The sequence below is a fragment of the Lithobates pipiens genome, unplaced genomic scaffold, assembly GCF_037356315.1.
Source record: "Lithobates pipiens isolate NorthernLeopardFrog02 unplaced genomic scaffold, aLitPip1_a1.2 Scaffold_19, whole genome shotgun sequence".
Classification (NCBI taxonomy): Eukaryota; Metazoa; Chordata; class Amphibia; order Anura; family Ranidae; genus Lithobates; species Lithobates pipiens.
Window position 1 is genome coordinate 137,534,210 of NW_027507764.1, and position 15,666 is coordinate 137,549,875.

The following is a 15,666-nucleotide window of genomic DNA, read 5'->3' on the forward strand; positions in this document are numbered from 1 at the left end:
TATACACATATACACACCTTATTTGCCGGCGTATAAGGCGACTGGGCGTATAAGGCGACACCCTAATTGTCCAGCTAAAACGTTGGTTTTGACATATGCTCGCCCTATAAGACGACCCCCTTTCGACTAGTCTGTCTAGTAGCTTAGGTAACATACTGAAACAGCAATAAGTCTGTGCAATTTAATCACAAGCTTTGTGAAGCAGTGCTGTGGTGGTAAATACCTCATGTGCCTGGCAAAATCCACTGATGGAGGGTCGGGTGCCAGATGGAGGGTCAGGTGCCAGATGGAGGGTCAGGTGCCAGATGGAGGGTCGGGTGCTTCAAACCAAATCTCCGGTGTTGAATGGCGAGGTGGCCGTGGAGGGAAGAGGAGCCGAGGGGTAGCCGCATTCCGTAACATACTGTATACAGTATTACAGTGTACCGCGCCGAGCCAATCACGGCAAGCGATGTATTCTATTAATGAATACAAAGCCTGCACGGATTGGCTTTGAGATTCAGAGAGGCGAGGGCTGATGATATTACAGCCTCTGCCAATCCGAGCAGGATTTGTATTCATTAATAGAATACATTGCTCGCCGTGATTGGCACAGGTTGGAACATCATCAGCCCATGCCTCTCTGAATCTCAAAGCCAATCCGTGCAGGCTTTGTATTCATTAATAGAATACATTGCTTGCCGTGATTGGCTCGGCGCGGACATTAATGCTGACATCCATATACCGGCGTATAAGATGACCCCCGATATTTGGGGGATTTTTTTAAGTATAAAAGGTCGTCTTATACGCCGGAAAATACAGTATATATATTATATCCCAATTAGTATGATATTAACTTTAAAAGCTACGTTTACACTAGCCTACTGTCACTGCTTTGCGTCTAAAAAGCAATTGCTTTTCAGCTGCGTTTGACAGGCAGTGATGGGGGGGCTATGATGTGTCACCTCCACAGTTTTGACTGAACAAATAAAGCTATCTCTGCTAGGGGGTGAAAGTATTTCAGAGAATTTCCTAAACGAACTAATACTCACATTAAAGGGTTAATTCACCTTTTCAGAAAATAAATGAAAAGGTGAACTAAAATTGCACACCCTCCTTATCACCTGGTCCCTGCTGTACCCCCCTGCATGGGTGATGAGCTGTCAGTGCCCATGCAGCCAGTGTAGAAGTCAGGAGATCTGAAATCTCCTTCTCTCTCTTTTTTTTCTGCAGAGCGTTCGAGTACCGGTGATGACCAATCAGAATGGTTCTGATCTATACCAGAAGCCCTGCAGAAAGACGGGGGAGAAGAGTGTAAATTTCCCACCCCAGGGTCGCTGTTCAGGCTGCATGGCCATCACCCATGGAGGTATGTACGGTTGGGTGTTGGTTGGTGGTGGAGGAAGGTATACAGTACTAGTACACGTTTTTTTCTGTAAAGATAAACTTACACGTTAAGCTAAAGAAGGTATAATACACGCTAAACCAACAAAGTGAATAACAAATTAAGCCACAACTCTGTATAAAAAAATCATAGCCTTTTATTTCTTAGGCGCCATATCCAGCCTCACTGTACTTTGGTACCTTTAGCACATTTATCCATATCATCATTAGACTGGAGCCAGGCTGGAACTCGGCTGCCTGCCAGCTTCAGTGAATTCTGTCTGGTGAAGTGAGCTTCCTGTAGTAGTAAGCAAAGTAAAAAAAATAAAAATAAAATAAAAATAGTTGTTAGTGTAATGCATTCATTAAGCGTGATGTGACTGCTAATTATAAAGAGCGTGTGTGACTTGCTTAAATATGCACAAAATATAACAAAACAATATAGAATATTCATACGACTTCTGCTCCGAAAATATCAATTCAGAATATATTACAACCCAGTGAATTCTAGGAGATAAGAGAAGACGTACATGCTGCAAAGGGGGATCTGCAGGAGTCCCAGATGTAAACAAACAGGAAGAAGCATTTATTTCACATCACCATCCTAAAAATGATATGTTTTTTTTTTGTTCCGATCTCATAAGGCAAATAGCAATGTTGTGGGTTAAAGATCAAGCAGCAGGGGAATAGATACTCCGTTTAACAGTAATGGGGTTATCAGTGTCAAGAAGAAAGTGCGAAACTCTGACACTTGCATGCTGAGCACATGCTATTAGCTTGGGGAAGGTATAGAACCTCTACCATTTCCATAGGGGGAGGGGAAAGGTAAGGGAAAATACAACATTTTTCTCAATTTTAGGGAGATTTCTACCTAATTTCTTTCCTGTTGGGAGCACAAAACACAACAAAAGCTTGACAGACAAAAAAAAAGGGGGGGGGGGGAAGGATTTGTTGGTGCTATTGCTGACCTTCGGAAGTTGCGGGCTGTCATGAGATGACCCTTCTAACTTCATTGCTCCTTGGATCACTGATCCAAAACAAGATTGCATGTCAGAAAAAAGTCGAGTGCTCATCATAGCAACTGATCTGGTTCATTTATTTAGAGCAGCCTTTTTTTAACTGGGATGCCCTGGCAAAATACCAGAAAGTGCCCAAAACTGTATACAAAGCAGCGGGTGGATCATCCTGGAGAGAGATAAGTAATTAGGGGGTGCTGGGGTGGCCTCTACACACAAAAGGTTTATTATCCTAATGCATAGAATGCATTAAGATAAAAAAACATTCTGCCTTTACAACTCCTTTCAAGCTAAAGAGAGTAAATATGGCTGACCCTATGTTTCTGTCTTAAAGGCTTTACTTTTACATGCACATAGAAGCCGCTTTTATTTACCCACGGAAAATGGATGTTGATAGATTCACACAAAGCAATAACGTCATTTTTCTGGCGGTTTCGCCCCTTTAATACAACGTGCGTTCAATTCATGAAAGCCTAGTGCCAGTTTCAGTACAATTATTGACACCTGTGCCAAATTCAGGTCTTTTTTTTTTGTATCTTTTAACATTTTAAAATCTTTTAAAATTTGTCATTATGGGTGGGAAGAAATGCTGCCAGTTTGCAAATAAGTAAGCCTGATGGGGAACTCCAAGAACAGTTCCCCATCAGGTCTATCTTTCCCATTATTTATAGCAATGGTGGATTCCGTAGGTGTATTCCATAACTGCTATTCAGTCCAAGAGCGGCTTTGGAATCCATCCACCGCTATCCGCTGTCAATCACAGACATTGTGGACGTGATAGGGAACTTGGTTCTCACATCGGGTTCTGATGACCTTACAACTCAAATTCTTGAGCACTGCACCTGTTGGGTGGGTGGAGACTGATGGGGAACTCTGACTAGTTCTACATTAGGTCCACTTGCCTTTGAATGAGGCAGATCCAAAAGCTGCTATTGGACTGAATTAACGACTATAGATTCGACCACTACTGCACATTGTCAAGTCCCCAGAGTTGATGGGGAACTTGTCTCTCAGTTTCCCATCAGGCTCTGCCCACTCCACTGCAAACTTCTTGCCCATGTGCCTATCAGTGTGAAGGAAAGAGTGTTCAGCATGTCGGCATCAACAGATCTATGTGCCTGTCCCTGACAGGTATACAAGTATGGCTCAAGCACCATCACTTTTGGTGCTGCAACCCAACTGATTTCTAAAGGGTGTCTACAAAGGCATTTATGAATTGACCAAACTGTTTTTGTACATCTGTAACATTGTTGGCAAAAGTTGCCTGACGGTTTTCTGCCTCCCTAGAAATCCACCACAGCCAAAGCAAAGCTAAGGAAGCGAGTGTCTGTCTCCCTAGCAGGGGCCTCTTCACGCAGGTTTCCTTGTACACTCTCCATACCTGAAACTGAGAATCTGGTCATCTACTCATCTGCTCATAACTGCTGCAGAAGATAGGTGGACCTAGCTGGCTGTAGAAGGTGGACAGGCACCGACAGTTTAGCACACAAGTCATTACATGATATAAAACTTATGGCTGGTCGACCAAAACGTAGTGTAAACTCTGGGTAAATTGGCCCTTTAATATTAGATGTTCCAGCATAAGAACAGCAGTGCATATCTATTAATATTAAACCTGTTATTACTGCTGTTCTTTACATTTTGAAAAAGATGTAGTGATGTCTTGGTGCACAGCTGTATGTTGGAATTATATGTTTTCTATAGAGCAGACACATTACTGGTCCAGCTAGAGCCAAAAACACATCCATCACCGCCTGTACACAGGCCTCCTCAATGAGCAAATCAATTGACAATAAAAGCAACTACTCAGGAGGGCACCATGGAAGTAATTTACTGCAACTGCATGCATGAATGACAACAGAGATGTTACCAACTGAAAATCCCAGAGAAATATGCTCATAGAAATAAAAAGATCATTGCTCAATGTCACTAGGGTTTGTATTGGGAGATAACCGTACATCTATCAACAATAAAGTCTTGTCTGAAAAATCTCAAGGAAAGGTCCAATTGGCTAGGGTGACATCCAATGAGGGCAAATGTAACGATGACAACTGTCTAAGATGCTTTGGGGAGAATTCCTCTAATTCCCATTTACATCTTTAAGACAGGTACTAAAGGAAACTCAGCATAAAATAATAACAACCCAACAGTTGTTTTAGACTTTCCCCTACTCTATTCCAAATGGAAGAAATCTTTTGGGTATAAATACACTCCAAGTGAGTGTCGTCAGTCTATTGATGACACTTTTGAGCAGTGTAAATTTGGGCTCATAACAGCAGATACAGACAGTAAGTGCGGTGTAACTTTTAGCAGGCACATAGATTGCAAACCATTCAAGGTATTCATTATAGCTGCTAATGCTAGTTTTACACACACAAAAAAAAATAACACTAAAACATAGAAATGGGGTTTTTCTGTGGTATAGGAGAGATATAGATAGATAGATGACACGTTACCACTTATTGATTTAGGCTCAAAATAGGAAGCCCAGTGGGACAAGGCAAAGAGTAATTTTCTACAATCAATGCACAGTTATTACAAGCACCTAATGAAATGCAAAACGTGCAAACGCCAATCAGCTTCATGACATCCCGTGTACTGCAGACCCCAGTAAAAGCAATGTAAAGTGAAAAAAGGGAGGTTTTGGCCTTAGCAATCAACCAAGTTTTTCATTTTATAACCTCCTGCAATGACAGTTGAGATTTAAGAAATTGTCGCATATACAGTATTTCACAAAAGTATGTACAACCCTCACATTTTTGTAAATATTTTATTATATCTTTTCACGTGACAACACTGAAGAAATTACACTTTGCTACAATGTAAAGTAGTGAGTGTACAGCTTGTGTAACAGTGTAAATGTGCTGTCCCTTCAAAATAACTCAACACACAGCCAATAATGTCTAAACTGCTGGTAAAAAAAGTGAGTACACTCCTAAGTGAAAATGTCCAAATTGGGCCTAAACTGTCAATATTTTGTGTGGCCATCATTATTTTCCAGCGCTGCCTTAACCCTCTTGGGCATGGAGTTCACCAGAGCTTCAAAGGTTGTCAATGGAGTCCTCTTCCACTCTTCCATGACGACATCACGGAGATGGTGGATTTTAGAGACCTTGCGCTCCTCCACCTTCCTTTTGAGGATGTCCCACAGATGCTCAATAGGGTTTAGGTCTGGAGACATGCTTGGCCAGTCCAACACCTATACCTGCAGCTTCTTTAGCAAGGCAGTAGTCGTCTTGGAGGTGTGTTTGAGGTCATTATCATGTTGGAATACTGCCCTGCGGCCCAGTCTCCGAAGGGAAGGGATCATGCTCGGCTTCAGTATGTCACAGTACATGTTGCCATTCATGGTTCCCTCAATGAGCTGTAGCTCCCCAGTGCCGGCAGCACTCATGCAGCCCCAGACCATGACACTTCCACCACTATGCTTGACTGTAGGCAAGACACGCTTGTCCTTGTACTCATCACCTGGTTGCTGCCACACATGCTTGACACCATATGAACCAAATAAGTTTATCTTGGTCTCATCAGACCACAGGACATGGTTCCAGTAATCCTTATCCCTATGATGCTTGTCTTCAGCAAACTGTTTGCAGGCTTTCTTGTGCATCTTTAAAAGAGGCTTCCTTCTGGGACGATAGCCATGCAGACCAAGTTCATGCAGTATGCTGCATATGGTCTGAGCACTGAGCGCTGACTCCCCCACCCCTTCAACCTCTGCAGCAATGTTGGCAGCACTCATCTGTCTTTTTTCCAAAGACAACCTCTGGATATGACACTGAGCACGTGCACTCAACTTCTTTGGTAGACCATGGCGATGCCTGTTCTGAGTGGAACCTATCCTGTTAAACCGCTGTATGGTCTTGGCTACCCTGATGCAGCTCAGTTTCAGGGTCTTAGCAATCTTATAACCTAGGCCATCTTTATGTGGAGCAAAAAATCTTTTTTTTTTAGATCCTCAGAGAGTTCTGTGCCATGAGGTGCCATGTTAAACTTTCAGTAATCAGTATGAGAGAGAGTGAGAGCGATAGCACCAAATTTAACACACATGCTCCCCATTCACACCTGAGACCTTGTAATACTAACAAGTCACATGGCATCAGGGAGGGAATATCACTAAATGGGCCCAATTATGGCATTTTCACTTAGGGGTGTACTCATTTTTGTTGCCAGCGGTTTAGACATTAATGGCTGTGTGGTGAGTTATTTTGAGGGGACAGACAATTCACACTGTAATAGAAGCTGTACACTCACTACTTTGCATTGTAGAAAAGTGTAATTTCTTCAGTGTTGTCACATGGAAAGATATAATAAAATATTTACAAAAATGTGAGGGGTGTACTCACTTTTGTGAGATACTGTATAATGTCCAGCAAGATGGATATCCAGTCTTTAGGAATCACTATAAACAGGGTTAGCCTGGCCATTACAACAAGTTGTGTAGGCAGGCCATAAGCTTCAAATGGACAGAACTACAAGACTGATAGAAAACATGTGAACAGTTTTAAAGTATATCTAAAACCAAAGCCAAAAATGTAGTACTTGTATTCATTTTCAGGCTCTTTCAGGCTTTTTAGGCTCTGAAATCTTTCAGCAAAACCAGACAATATTTGTTGATCTTGTCAGAAATGCAGTGGCCTTTTCACTTACTTTGAGCTTAAAAGAAAACAACTTTGCATAAACTAGAGATGCACAAAGGGAGTTATTTTGAAGTTCAGCACGTCTGACACGATGGCTCCCTTTAAAAGGTACAATGGATAATTGAGTGTAGAAATTAAGGAGACGAAAAAAAAAAGTCACTCCATCTAAGGACTGATAAGCTGCAATATATTAAATTCTTTTTTTTGGGCTTATATGGATTTTAGCACACTTATTCCTCCCCCACCATTAGGGATGAGCTTGGGTTCAGTTTGAATCTGCAAGGGAGCTGTTGTGCAGACAAAATCAGCTGCACATATACAAAGGCATGGGGATACTCATGACATCAAGATCCTAATATGATTACATGGCCATAACAGGTCTGGACGATCAAACCCAAGCTCATCCCTACCCACCGAGAAAAGCAAAATAATGTGCCTTTGGTGTGGAGGCATCAACCTTTGACACACAAGTGGTGAAGAATCACAATCAGTATGAGGGCTGTCACTCTAAAAAACACTAACAGCTAAAGGGGTCACTTCACACTCTAACAGTTTTTGATATAGAAGAGGTGGTTTACGTAGTTGTGCAGCAAGGGTTGTGTAAAGCACCCACGTACACACTACGTATGCTTCGAACGCAGATAGTGTGCTCTGAGTATATACCAGTGAGCATGCCAGTGCTTTATGCAAATACAGCTACCTCTAAAGAATCTCAATTAGCAGGTGTATGTGGCAATAGCAGGTGCCAGGAATTTTATCATGTAGGCTCTACATGCTGTATGGCTGTACCTGCAAGACAAAGGCATAATAAGCTAGTACGCATGGCATACTAGCTCATTATGAATAACTTACCTTAGATTGAAGCCCCGGGAGTGGTCGCGGCATACCGCTTGTGGCCGGCGACATGTCTCCTGGAGATATTTCCGGGTATCTTGGGCTTCGGTGCTGTGATTGGCTGGAGGCGTGATGACGCATGCACGCGGGAGCCGCCGGTAACAGCACAGCAGCTGAAGAAGCGGCACGAGGGAGACGTTTCTTTAGTGCACATGTGCCGATGACGTTGGCACATGCTAATACAGTGAATATCTCCTAAACGGTGCAAGTTAAGGAGATATTCACGGTACCCACAGGTAAGCCTCATTATAGGCTAAAAGTGGTGTGTAAGGGTTTACAACCACTTTCATTCTCTCAATCAACATTAAGCTGCTAGCATTAGTAAATAGCTAGGAAAGCACTGTTTACTTGTTTTACACATTTTTATTTACATTTCTTTGGTTGCTTCCTGGTTTCCAGGCCTAGGCATGCAGGCCCCCGTCTGCATGCTTGAGCTAAGGGCAGATGGATTCCAGGAAGTAAATTCGACATGAATCATCTGCCCTTACTCAAGATGGCCACAGCCAGAAATGCTAGGGGGTAAGGATGAGCTCCGGCGTGTTCCCATACACCACGTGCAGAGCCCACCAGGAAGTCGGCGCAACCCTGTGCTAATCACAGGCAGTGAGACATTGTCCCGATGCGCGGCTGCAGAGATCGGGCAATTTCTCACTGCCTGTGATTAGTGCAGAGCTGCGTCAACTTCCTGGCGGGCTCTGCAAGTGGAGCATGCAAACATGCTGGAGCTCATCCCTACTGGGGGGTTGTTTTTCAAAGTGATTTCTCAGCAAGTTAATTCATGGAGACATGGATGGATGAGTTTGATTTGAATAATAAAAAATAATGAAATATTGTTTTTTGGTTTGTGGTGCTCAGATGCAGTATTGTTTTGCTTTAATACTGCTCACAGCTCTACCAGAGAACTATTGTCCAGGAATTTATAAAAGTGCATCTGTTACATTTATGTTTGCAGAATTATCCTGCAGGTTTAATTTGTATATATTCTGAGTTCATGAAAAACATTGGATCACTGAACAGAGGCACCCTCCTCTTTATTAGGGCAAAAAGTTTCTTTTGGCAAAATTGATTCTAACATTTGGTTTGATGGACAGTATAATGAAGAATAATTTCTTTCAAATATGTTTCCTAAAGCATGTTTTACTACATAAGCCTTTATTTAAAATGAACAGCTATCTCTATCTATATACATATATATACCTGCGGGGATGAGATTGGATCAAAGCTAGACGCAGACTCTGTAGTTGACAGCATAGGGAAAAACTGAGAATTCAGATCGTGTGGGAAAACGGATATTTCATTCTGACGGAACAACCGGTGGTCACGGAGCTTTGATACCCAATCCTGAAACACTTCTGGAGATTTCACCTGAAAAACAGCATATACAAGTCATGAAGTTCTTAGGCTGGGGAATTATACTTTTTTCACATTTTCTGCCATTTTTGTTTTAAAATGTGAGCTAAAAATAAAAAAAAAGCGTAAAGCTTTACTCTAGTCTAGTCAGATATAAAGTAGCCAAGTTACACAACTTTGCAATTATGATTTAAGTCATTGGATTTCTATAGACTTTTTTTTTTTTTTTTTTTTTTTTTAAGAATATGTTTCTTGAAAACATTTTGCAGATTAATACAGAATCCATTAGCGGGAACATACAGTACATTATTAGGTAATCTTCTATATGGGTTTATATAGACTAAGTGTTAAAGAATTAAGAAGTAAAATAACCCGCTGACTCTGTACCTATGATTATTGTGTATGCACTGTGGAAAGTAAATAAAAAAAATAAGAACAATCATAAAAAATGTACCATTTATATACCATCATCCTTTGTGGCCAAGCGTTATCATGACAAGAGAAGGCAAAAGTGTTCATTTCAAGTGTCTGTCTCAAACATTATACACATATTGTTTTTTCCATCTTAAATAATGAGAACGTTTTTACATAATCAATAGGCCCATCGCAGAAACATAAAAGCTGATCTGGTCCACAAGGGATAGAAAGGTGCAAAAACGTAACTTGTTATAAGGTGAAGCGTAATGATCACAGAATATTACCATATATCTGTCAAACACATTTCACTTTTCTGACCTCTCTAGACTGATAAATGCTAATTAGTTGGTATGTGCTACTGAAATTCCTGTGTCACCCTACCAGCTTTTACTTCCCTATTAAAGTGGTTCAAAACTTAGTTACACCACTTGTTCCTACAGGTAAGCCTATAATGAGGCTTGCCTGTAGGTACTGAAAATATCTCCTAAACCTGCACAGATTAGGAGATATTTATCATATACGCTTGCGCCCAAGTCAACGGCGCATGCGCACTGAAGAAACAGCACAGAAAGCCATTTCTTCAGTGCGCATGTGCCGTTGACTTGGGCACAAGCATATATGGTAAATATCTCCTAATCTGTGCAGGTTTAGGAGATCACAGCTCCAGCCAATCAGAGCGCTGGAGCCCACAAAACCGGAAATAGCTCCGGGAGACATTCACCAGTCAGAGCGGTGTATGGAGACTGCTGAAACAGCGTTGATCTAAGGTAAGTATTTCATAATGAGCTAGTATGCAATGTATACTAGCTCATTATGCCTTTGTCTTACAGGGTTTGTTAGTTTTTGTTTTTTTTCTTCGGGTTTACAACCACTTTAAATAGAGCCAAATAAGCCCAGTAACATACAGTGCAAAGCTGACATTAAAGCAGTAGTAAACTCTTGTTTAAAAAAAAAAAAAAGTTTCCTCCTGCAAGGCAATATGATATGCTAGTATATACTGCATACTAGCACATTATGAAAGATTTACTTTGAAATGAAGCCCTCCAGCAGTGCGCTGTCGCTGCTGCAGAGGCTTATCTTCACTAGAATTCATTCTGGGTTTGCGGGCTGCGGCTGAGTCATGATGACATCACTCCTGCACGTGCGTGCGGGAGTCTCTGCCATGTCACATACCTCTGATGGAACCTCACGAGTATGCCATTTTTTTAGAGCGCATGCGTCTGTGACTTTACCGGCTGTTGCTTGCTAGAATATCCCCTAAATGGTGGACATGTGGGAGATATCGATTTCGATATTGATAGTAAAAAAGCTTACCTGTAAAAAAAAAAAAAAAAAAAAAAAAAAAGGCGTTTACTGCCACTTTAAGGTAAGACTGAACTCCAGGCAAACCAGTGCAGCTAGTACTGTGATCTAGGCAACCAGTACTGCGCTCTGCACAGGCTTTGTACAACACAATGATGATGTGGCTGCTACTTTTACAAGGTAATATTTGGGTTTGCAAAGACACAAAGTGGATTTATATCTCTTGTGACTTTTGAGGGATACATTTCAATGAAAGTTTTTTTTGCCCGAACTTTACAACATATAGCTCCAAAAGAGCAACACATCTTAGAGCTCTAATCTTCTTTGATGCCATCTGGGTGGATTTGCTGAAGGGTAATCACAGTGACTAACTTGCTGTGTGTCCACCTGCTCCACTTGTGTGATCTGAGTAGTCTCGTCAATGTGTGTGCTAGCTGAGAGATGCAGAGAATCAAATCAACCACAAATGTGTGCACATCATCATCTGTCAGATGGCAGATGCCAAATAATCATGCTGTGACTATACTGAAATCTTCCAATGTCAGTTAAACACAGCATGGATTTGATTAAAGATTTATTCATCCTAGAGGAAGATTTTTTTTTTCATACTCTTGGAGTAAAAGAACAGATCTAATCATTCATTTGAAACTAGCACACTGCCTAAAGCTAGCCAGATAATACCCAATTTTCCCTAGTGATGACTAAAGCATTGATAGCCGTACTTAGGTCCCATGTACACTGCTGCTGGTAAACGGACATTTAGGAGCAGTTAGGCATTTTTTCAGCTGCCCCTGAACTCTCCTCTATGTCATCTTATCAGTACATGTACACAGGGTCGTTTATAGTCGATTCTAGGCAGTTGAGTTTAGAAGCTTCTTTTTTTGGAACACAAAAAATGGGTTCAGAAGCCGAGGTTAGAGGCATTTCAAGCACAAAACGCTTCTAAACATGGCAACTCACGTTTAGCCGCGTTTCGTTTAAAGGCGTTTTGGCTATTTTGGATTTTTTTTTTTAAACACTTCTAAAAACGCAAACGCGCAAAATGGAACATGTAAATGTGGCAAAACTGACGTTTTAAACATGGGTTACTATCTGTCAAGTTAAATCGTTCAGGAGAGGTTGTAAAAACGTCCCGTGTACATGAAGCCTTACCATCATGTCGTTTGAAAATGAATGGGTAACAGATATCTGTAAACACCTATCAATCACCCTCCTAACTGCTTTAAAAAAAACTAGCTATTTCAAGTGCTGCTCAAATCTTTGTTGCATCTGGGGAGAACATGCACAGTGTATTGTATAGTACAGGGTATAACAGGGATATGCAATTAGCGGATATCCAACTGTTGCAGAACTACAAGTTCCATGAGGCATAGCAAGGACTCTGCCAGCCACAAGCATCACACCCAAAGGTAGAGGCATGATGGGACTTGTAGTTTTGCAACAGCTGGAGGTCTGCTAATTGCAGATCCCTGGTGTATAACGAACACTAAAGAAACTTCTACTGTCATTTGTGGAGTAGGAGGATTACTGAAACCTCTTATCAATCCAGATCTTTACTACATTTATGCTGAACATCTCCAGAGACCATCTGCACTTATAGTCATTGATCTAGTAAGACTATTGCCAACATCTATATTTCTAAGCTGTCCTAGTTTTAGTAGCATGGAACAAAGTGTCATTACAACTAATAATCTGTAGTTAAAGCATATTTAACCCCCCCCCCCCCCCCAAAAAAAAAACACAAAAAAAACAAGTGTAATTATTGCAGGTTTTCATTTTCTTTTTTACAGGCTTCTCTCTTTTAATTTTTACATGGTTAGGCCCCTTTCACACGGACGCCACCGTTCTGCGGGATCCGCTTGCTCAGCCAGGCAGCACTCCGCTGATCCCCGCAGAGCAGGTGGATGACAGGTCTGTCTCCACTTATTGAGCAAAGATGAGGCGATGGACAGAGTCCCGCTCACCTCTATGGGGAGATTGGATGAAAACAGACCGCTTTGTTCATTTTCATCCAATCCGCCAGACGGATAGAAAATAGGAACTCCGTCCGTCTGGTTTTGGCAGAGAGGATCGGATAGCAGCGGGTGTCAGCGGACATGTCACTGTTGATATCTGCCGCTCCATAGAGGTAAATGGAGTGTCCAATTAGGTCCGCCTAAAAAACTGACAGGTGGACCAGTCCGGACAGCCCGTGTGGAAGGGGCCTAATAATACAAACACACGACCTATCCCAAGGTGGCTACACTCACCACTCCTTTGTATCTATGGAGAAGTACGTGTAGCCACCCAGGCTGGATTTCAAACACATCTGCTTTTGTTAATCTACATTAAATAGGAGTTGATGGAATTAGTAGTTTACATAAGAGAGGTAACATTGTTTTATGCTTCTAAGTTAGCTCACAGAAACAGACAAAGGCAATGAATTTCTAGCAAGATCAATAGGTGTTTTCTGTACTCCCTAAAATAGTTTTTAGCCTGAAAAAAATAAAATAATAAAATGAAAGAAAACCAATATAGCCACCACAGCGAAGAACTGGTAAGCTGCAGTATATTTCATTTTTGCTTTTGGGTTAAGTTATACTTCAATATGTTGAAATGTGAGGTTTAAAAATACAATTATTTATATTTTTACCAACTTTAATATGATAGGAGTGGCGTTACGCTCACCTTGAGGTGGTATATATGTTCCTCTGTATCCAAATCAATGCACTTGGTTGATTTTTTAACAGACATAACAGAAAGTCCAACATCAATGCGGCCATGTAGTTTTCCCTTCTCCATCTGTCATCAGATAAAACACATCATGTAATAAAAAATAACAAAGCAGAATTCTTAGCTAAACCTAACTAGTTTTAGCAATGCCCTCTCATCCCTCCTAACACCTATGCTCACTAACTTGTGTAAGAAATTTGTAAATACTTACATATTTTCAGTCCAATCTGGTCATGTAATCTCCTGTGTCAATCAGCGGCAACTGCAGAGGAGAGGAGGTAGCACTGGTAATGGATGGGACATGGGAGCCAATGAGCGACATAACCAATCCCAGGCATTCCGAGATATTGTTGAGTGCTCCCTCTTCTCCCCTACAGCCACCGTTGACTGACAGAGGGGATCGCAACACTAGACTAAAGCAGGCTGAAAATGGGTAAGCATATGCATCTTTCTTACACAGGTTAGTCTGCCTAGGAAGTGTTAGGAGAGCGGAGGGAGCCAAAGTAACAGGAAGGTGAGGGGGAAATCTTCCAATGGTTAAATGGATTCTGGTCATTCCTGTCTAAGGCCCCATTCACTTTGTTGTGTTGTGGGAACACACATGTTCCTGTCCTTCTATTTGCACTGGCCGGTGTTTTGCCGAGAAAGTTCCCTTGGCGGATAAGGACCCCCCTTCACTGTGCATGCGCTGCGCTTGCACAGTACAAACGACTACGGAGCCGCCGATAGTCTCTGAAGATGAACAGCTGATCGTCAGCTCTACACGGTGCCTGTGCACTACATTCTGCCCTGAGTCCAGGTACAAGCCCCACCATCCAAATGGACATAGAGTTAGAATATAAATATATAAATATGCAGAGAGAAGCAAGGCCGTGCCCGAAGCGTGGCGAACGAAGCAAGCCCGCGAGGGGCCCTGTTACAGGCGCCATGTACAGCTGAATCACAGGTGTTCAGCTTTGGCTATTTTTGGCGGCTCAGTTGTGGTTCGTACTGTGAAAGCGCTGCGCCTGCGCAGTACAGAGGGGGTCACTATCCGCCAGGGGGAACTTTCTGGGCAGAACACCAGCACTGCACGCTACTTGAGATGCAGTGCTAGTTATTCTAAATAGCACTCCAATTTATCTTGCCAACGATGGTGTGCGGTACCACAGTGACCCGTGAGGGAACGTACATTGTGCAGTGGGGAGAGAGCGAGAGAGAGCGCAAGGAGAGAGAGAGTGAGAGAGAGAGCGCGCGCAAGGAGAGAGAGCGAGAGCAAGGAGAGCGCGAGAGAAAAGAGAGAGAGCGCGAGAGAAAAGAGAGAGAGCGCGAGAGAAAAAGAGAGAGAGCGCGAGAGAAAAGAGAGAGAGAGCGCGAGAGAAAAGAAGAGAGAGCGCGAGAGAAAAGAGAGAGAGCGCGAGAGAAAAGAGAGAGAGCGCGAGAGAAAAGAGAGAGAGCGCGAGAGAAAGGAGAGAGAGCGCGAGAGAAAAGAGAGAGAGCGCGAGAGAAAAGAGAGAGCGCGAGAGCAAAGAGAGAGAGCGCGAGAGCAAAGAGAGAGAGCGCGAGAGAAAGGAGAGAGAGCGCGAGAGCGAGAGAAATGAGAGAGAGAGCGCGAGAGCGAGAGAAATGGGAGAGAGCGCGAGAGCGAGAGAAAGGAGAGAGAGCGCGAGAGCGAGAGAAAGGAGAGAGAGCGCGAGAGCGAGAGATAGGAGAGAGAGCGCGAGAGCGAGAGAAAGGAGAGAGAGCGCGAGAGCGAGAGAAAGGAGAGAGAGCGAGAGAAAGGAGAGAGAGCGAGAGAAAGGAGAGAGAGCGAGAGAAAGGAGAGAGAGCGAGAGAGAGAGAGCGAGAGAGAGAGCGCGAGAGAGAGAGCGCGAGAGAGAGAGCGCGGAGAGCGAGAGAAAGGAGAGAGAGAGCGCGGAGAGAGCGAGAGAAAGGAGAGAGAGCGCGAGAGCGAGAGAAAGGAGAGAGAGCGCGAGAGCGAGAGAAAGGAGAGA

At 42.7% G+C, this 15,666-nt stretch overlaps 1 protein-coding gene across 2 annotated transcripts in view; it reads right to left on the minus strand.

The window, feature by feature from the left end:
• OSBPL3 (oxysterol binding protein like 3) overlaps positions 1 to 15,666 on the minus strand; it is a gene marked incomplete in the record, with an annotated part of 261,328 nt that overhangs the window by 82,968 nt on the left and 162,694 nt on the right. For both annotated transcript variants that reach the window (XM_077491306.1, XM_077491305.1), the window contains 3 exon segments: positions 1,564 to 1,660; positions 9,110 to 9,277; positions 13,649 to 13,762. In XM_077491306.1, the coding sequence (XP_077347432.1) occupies positions 1,564 to 1,660; positions 9,110 to 9,277; positions 13,649 to 13,762 (379 nt within the window).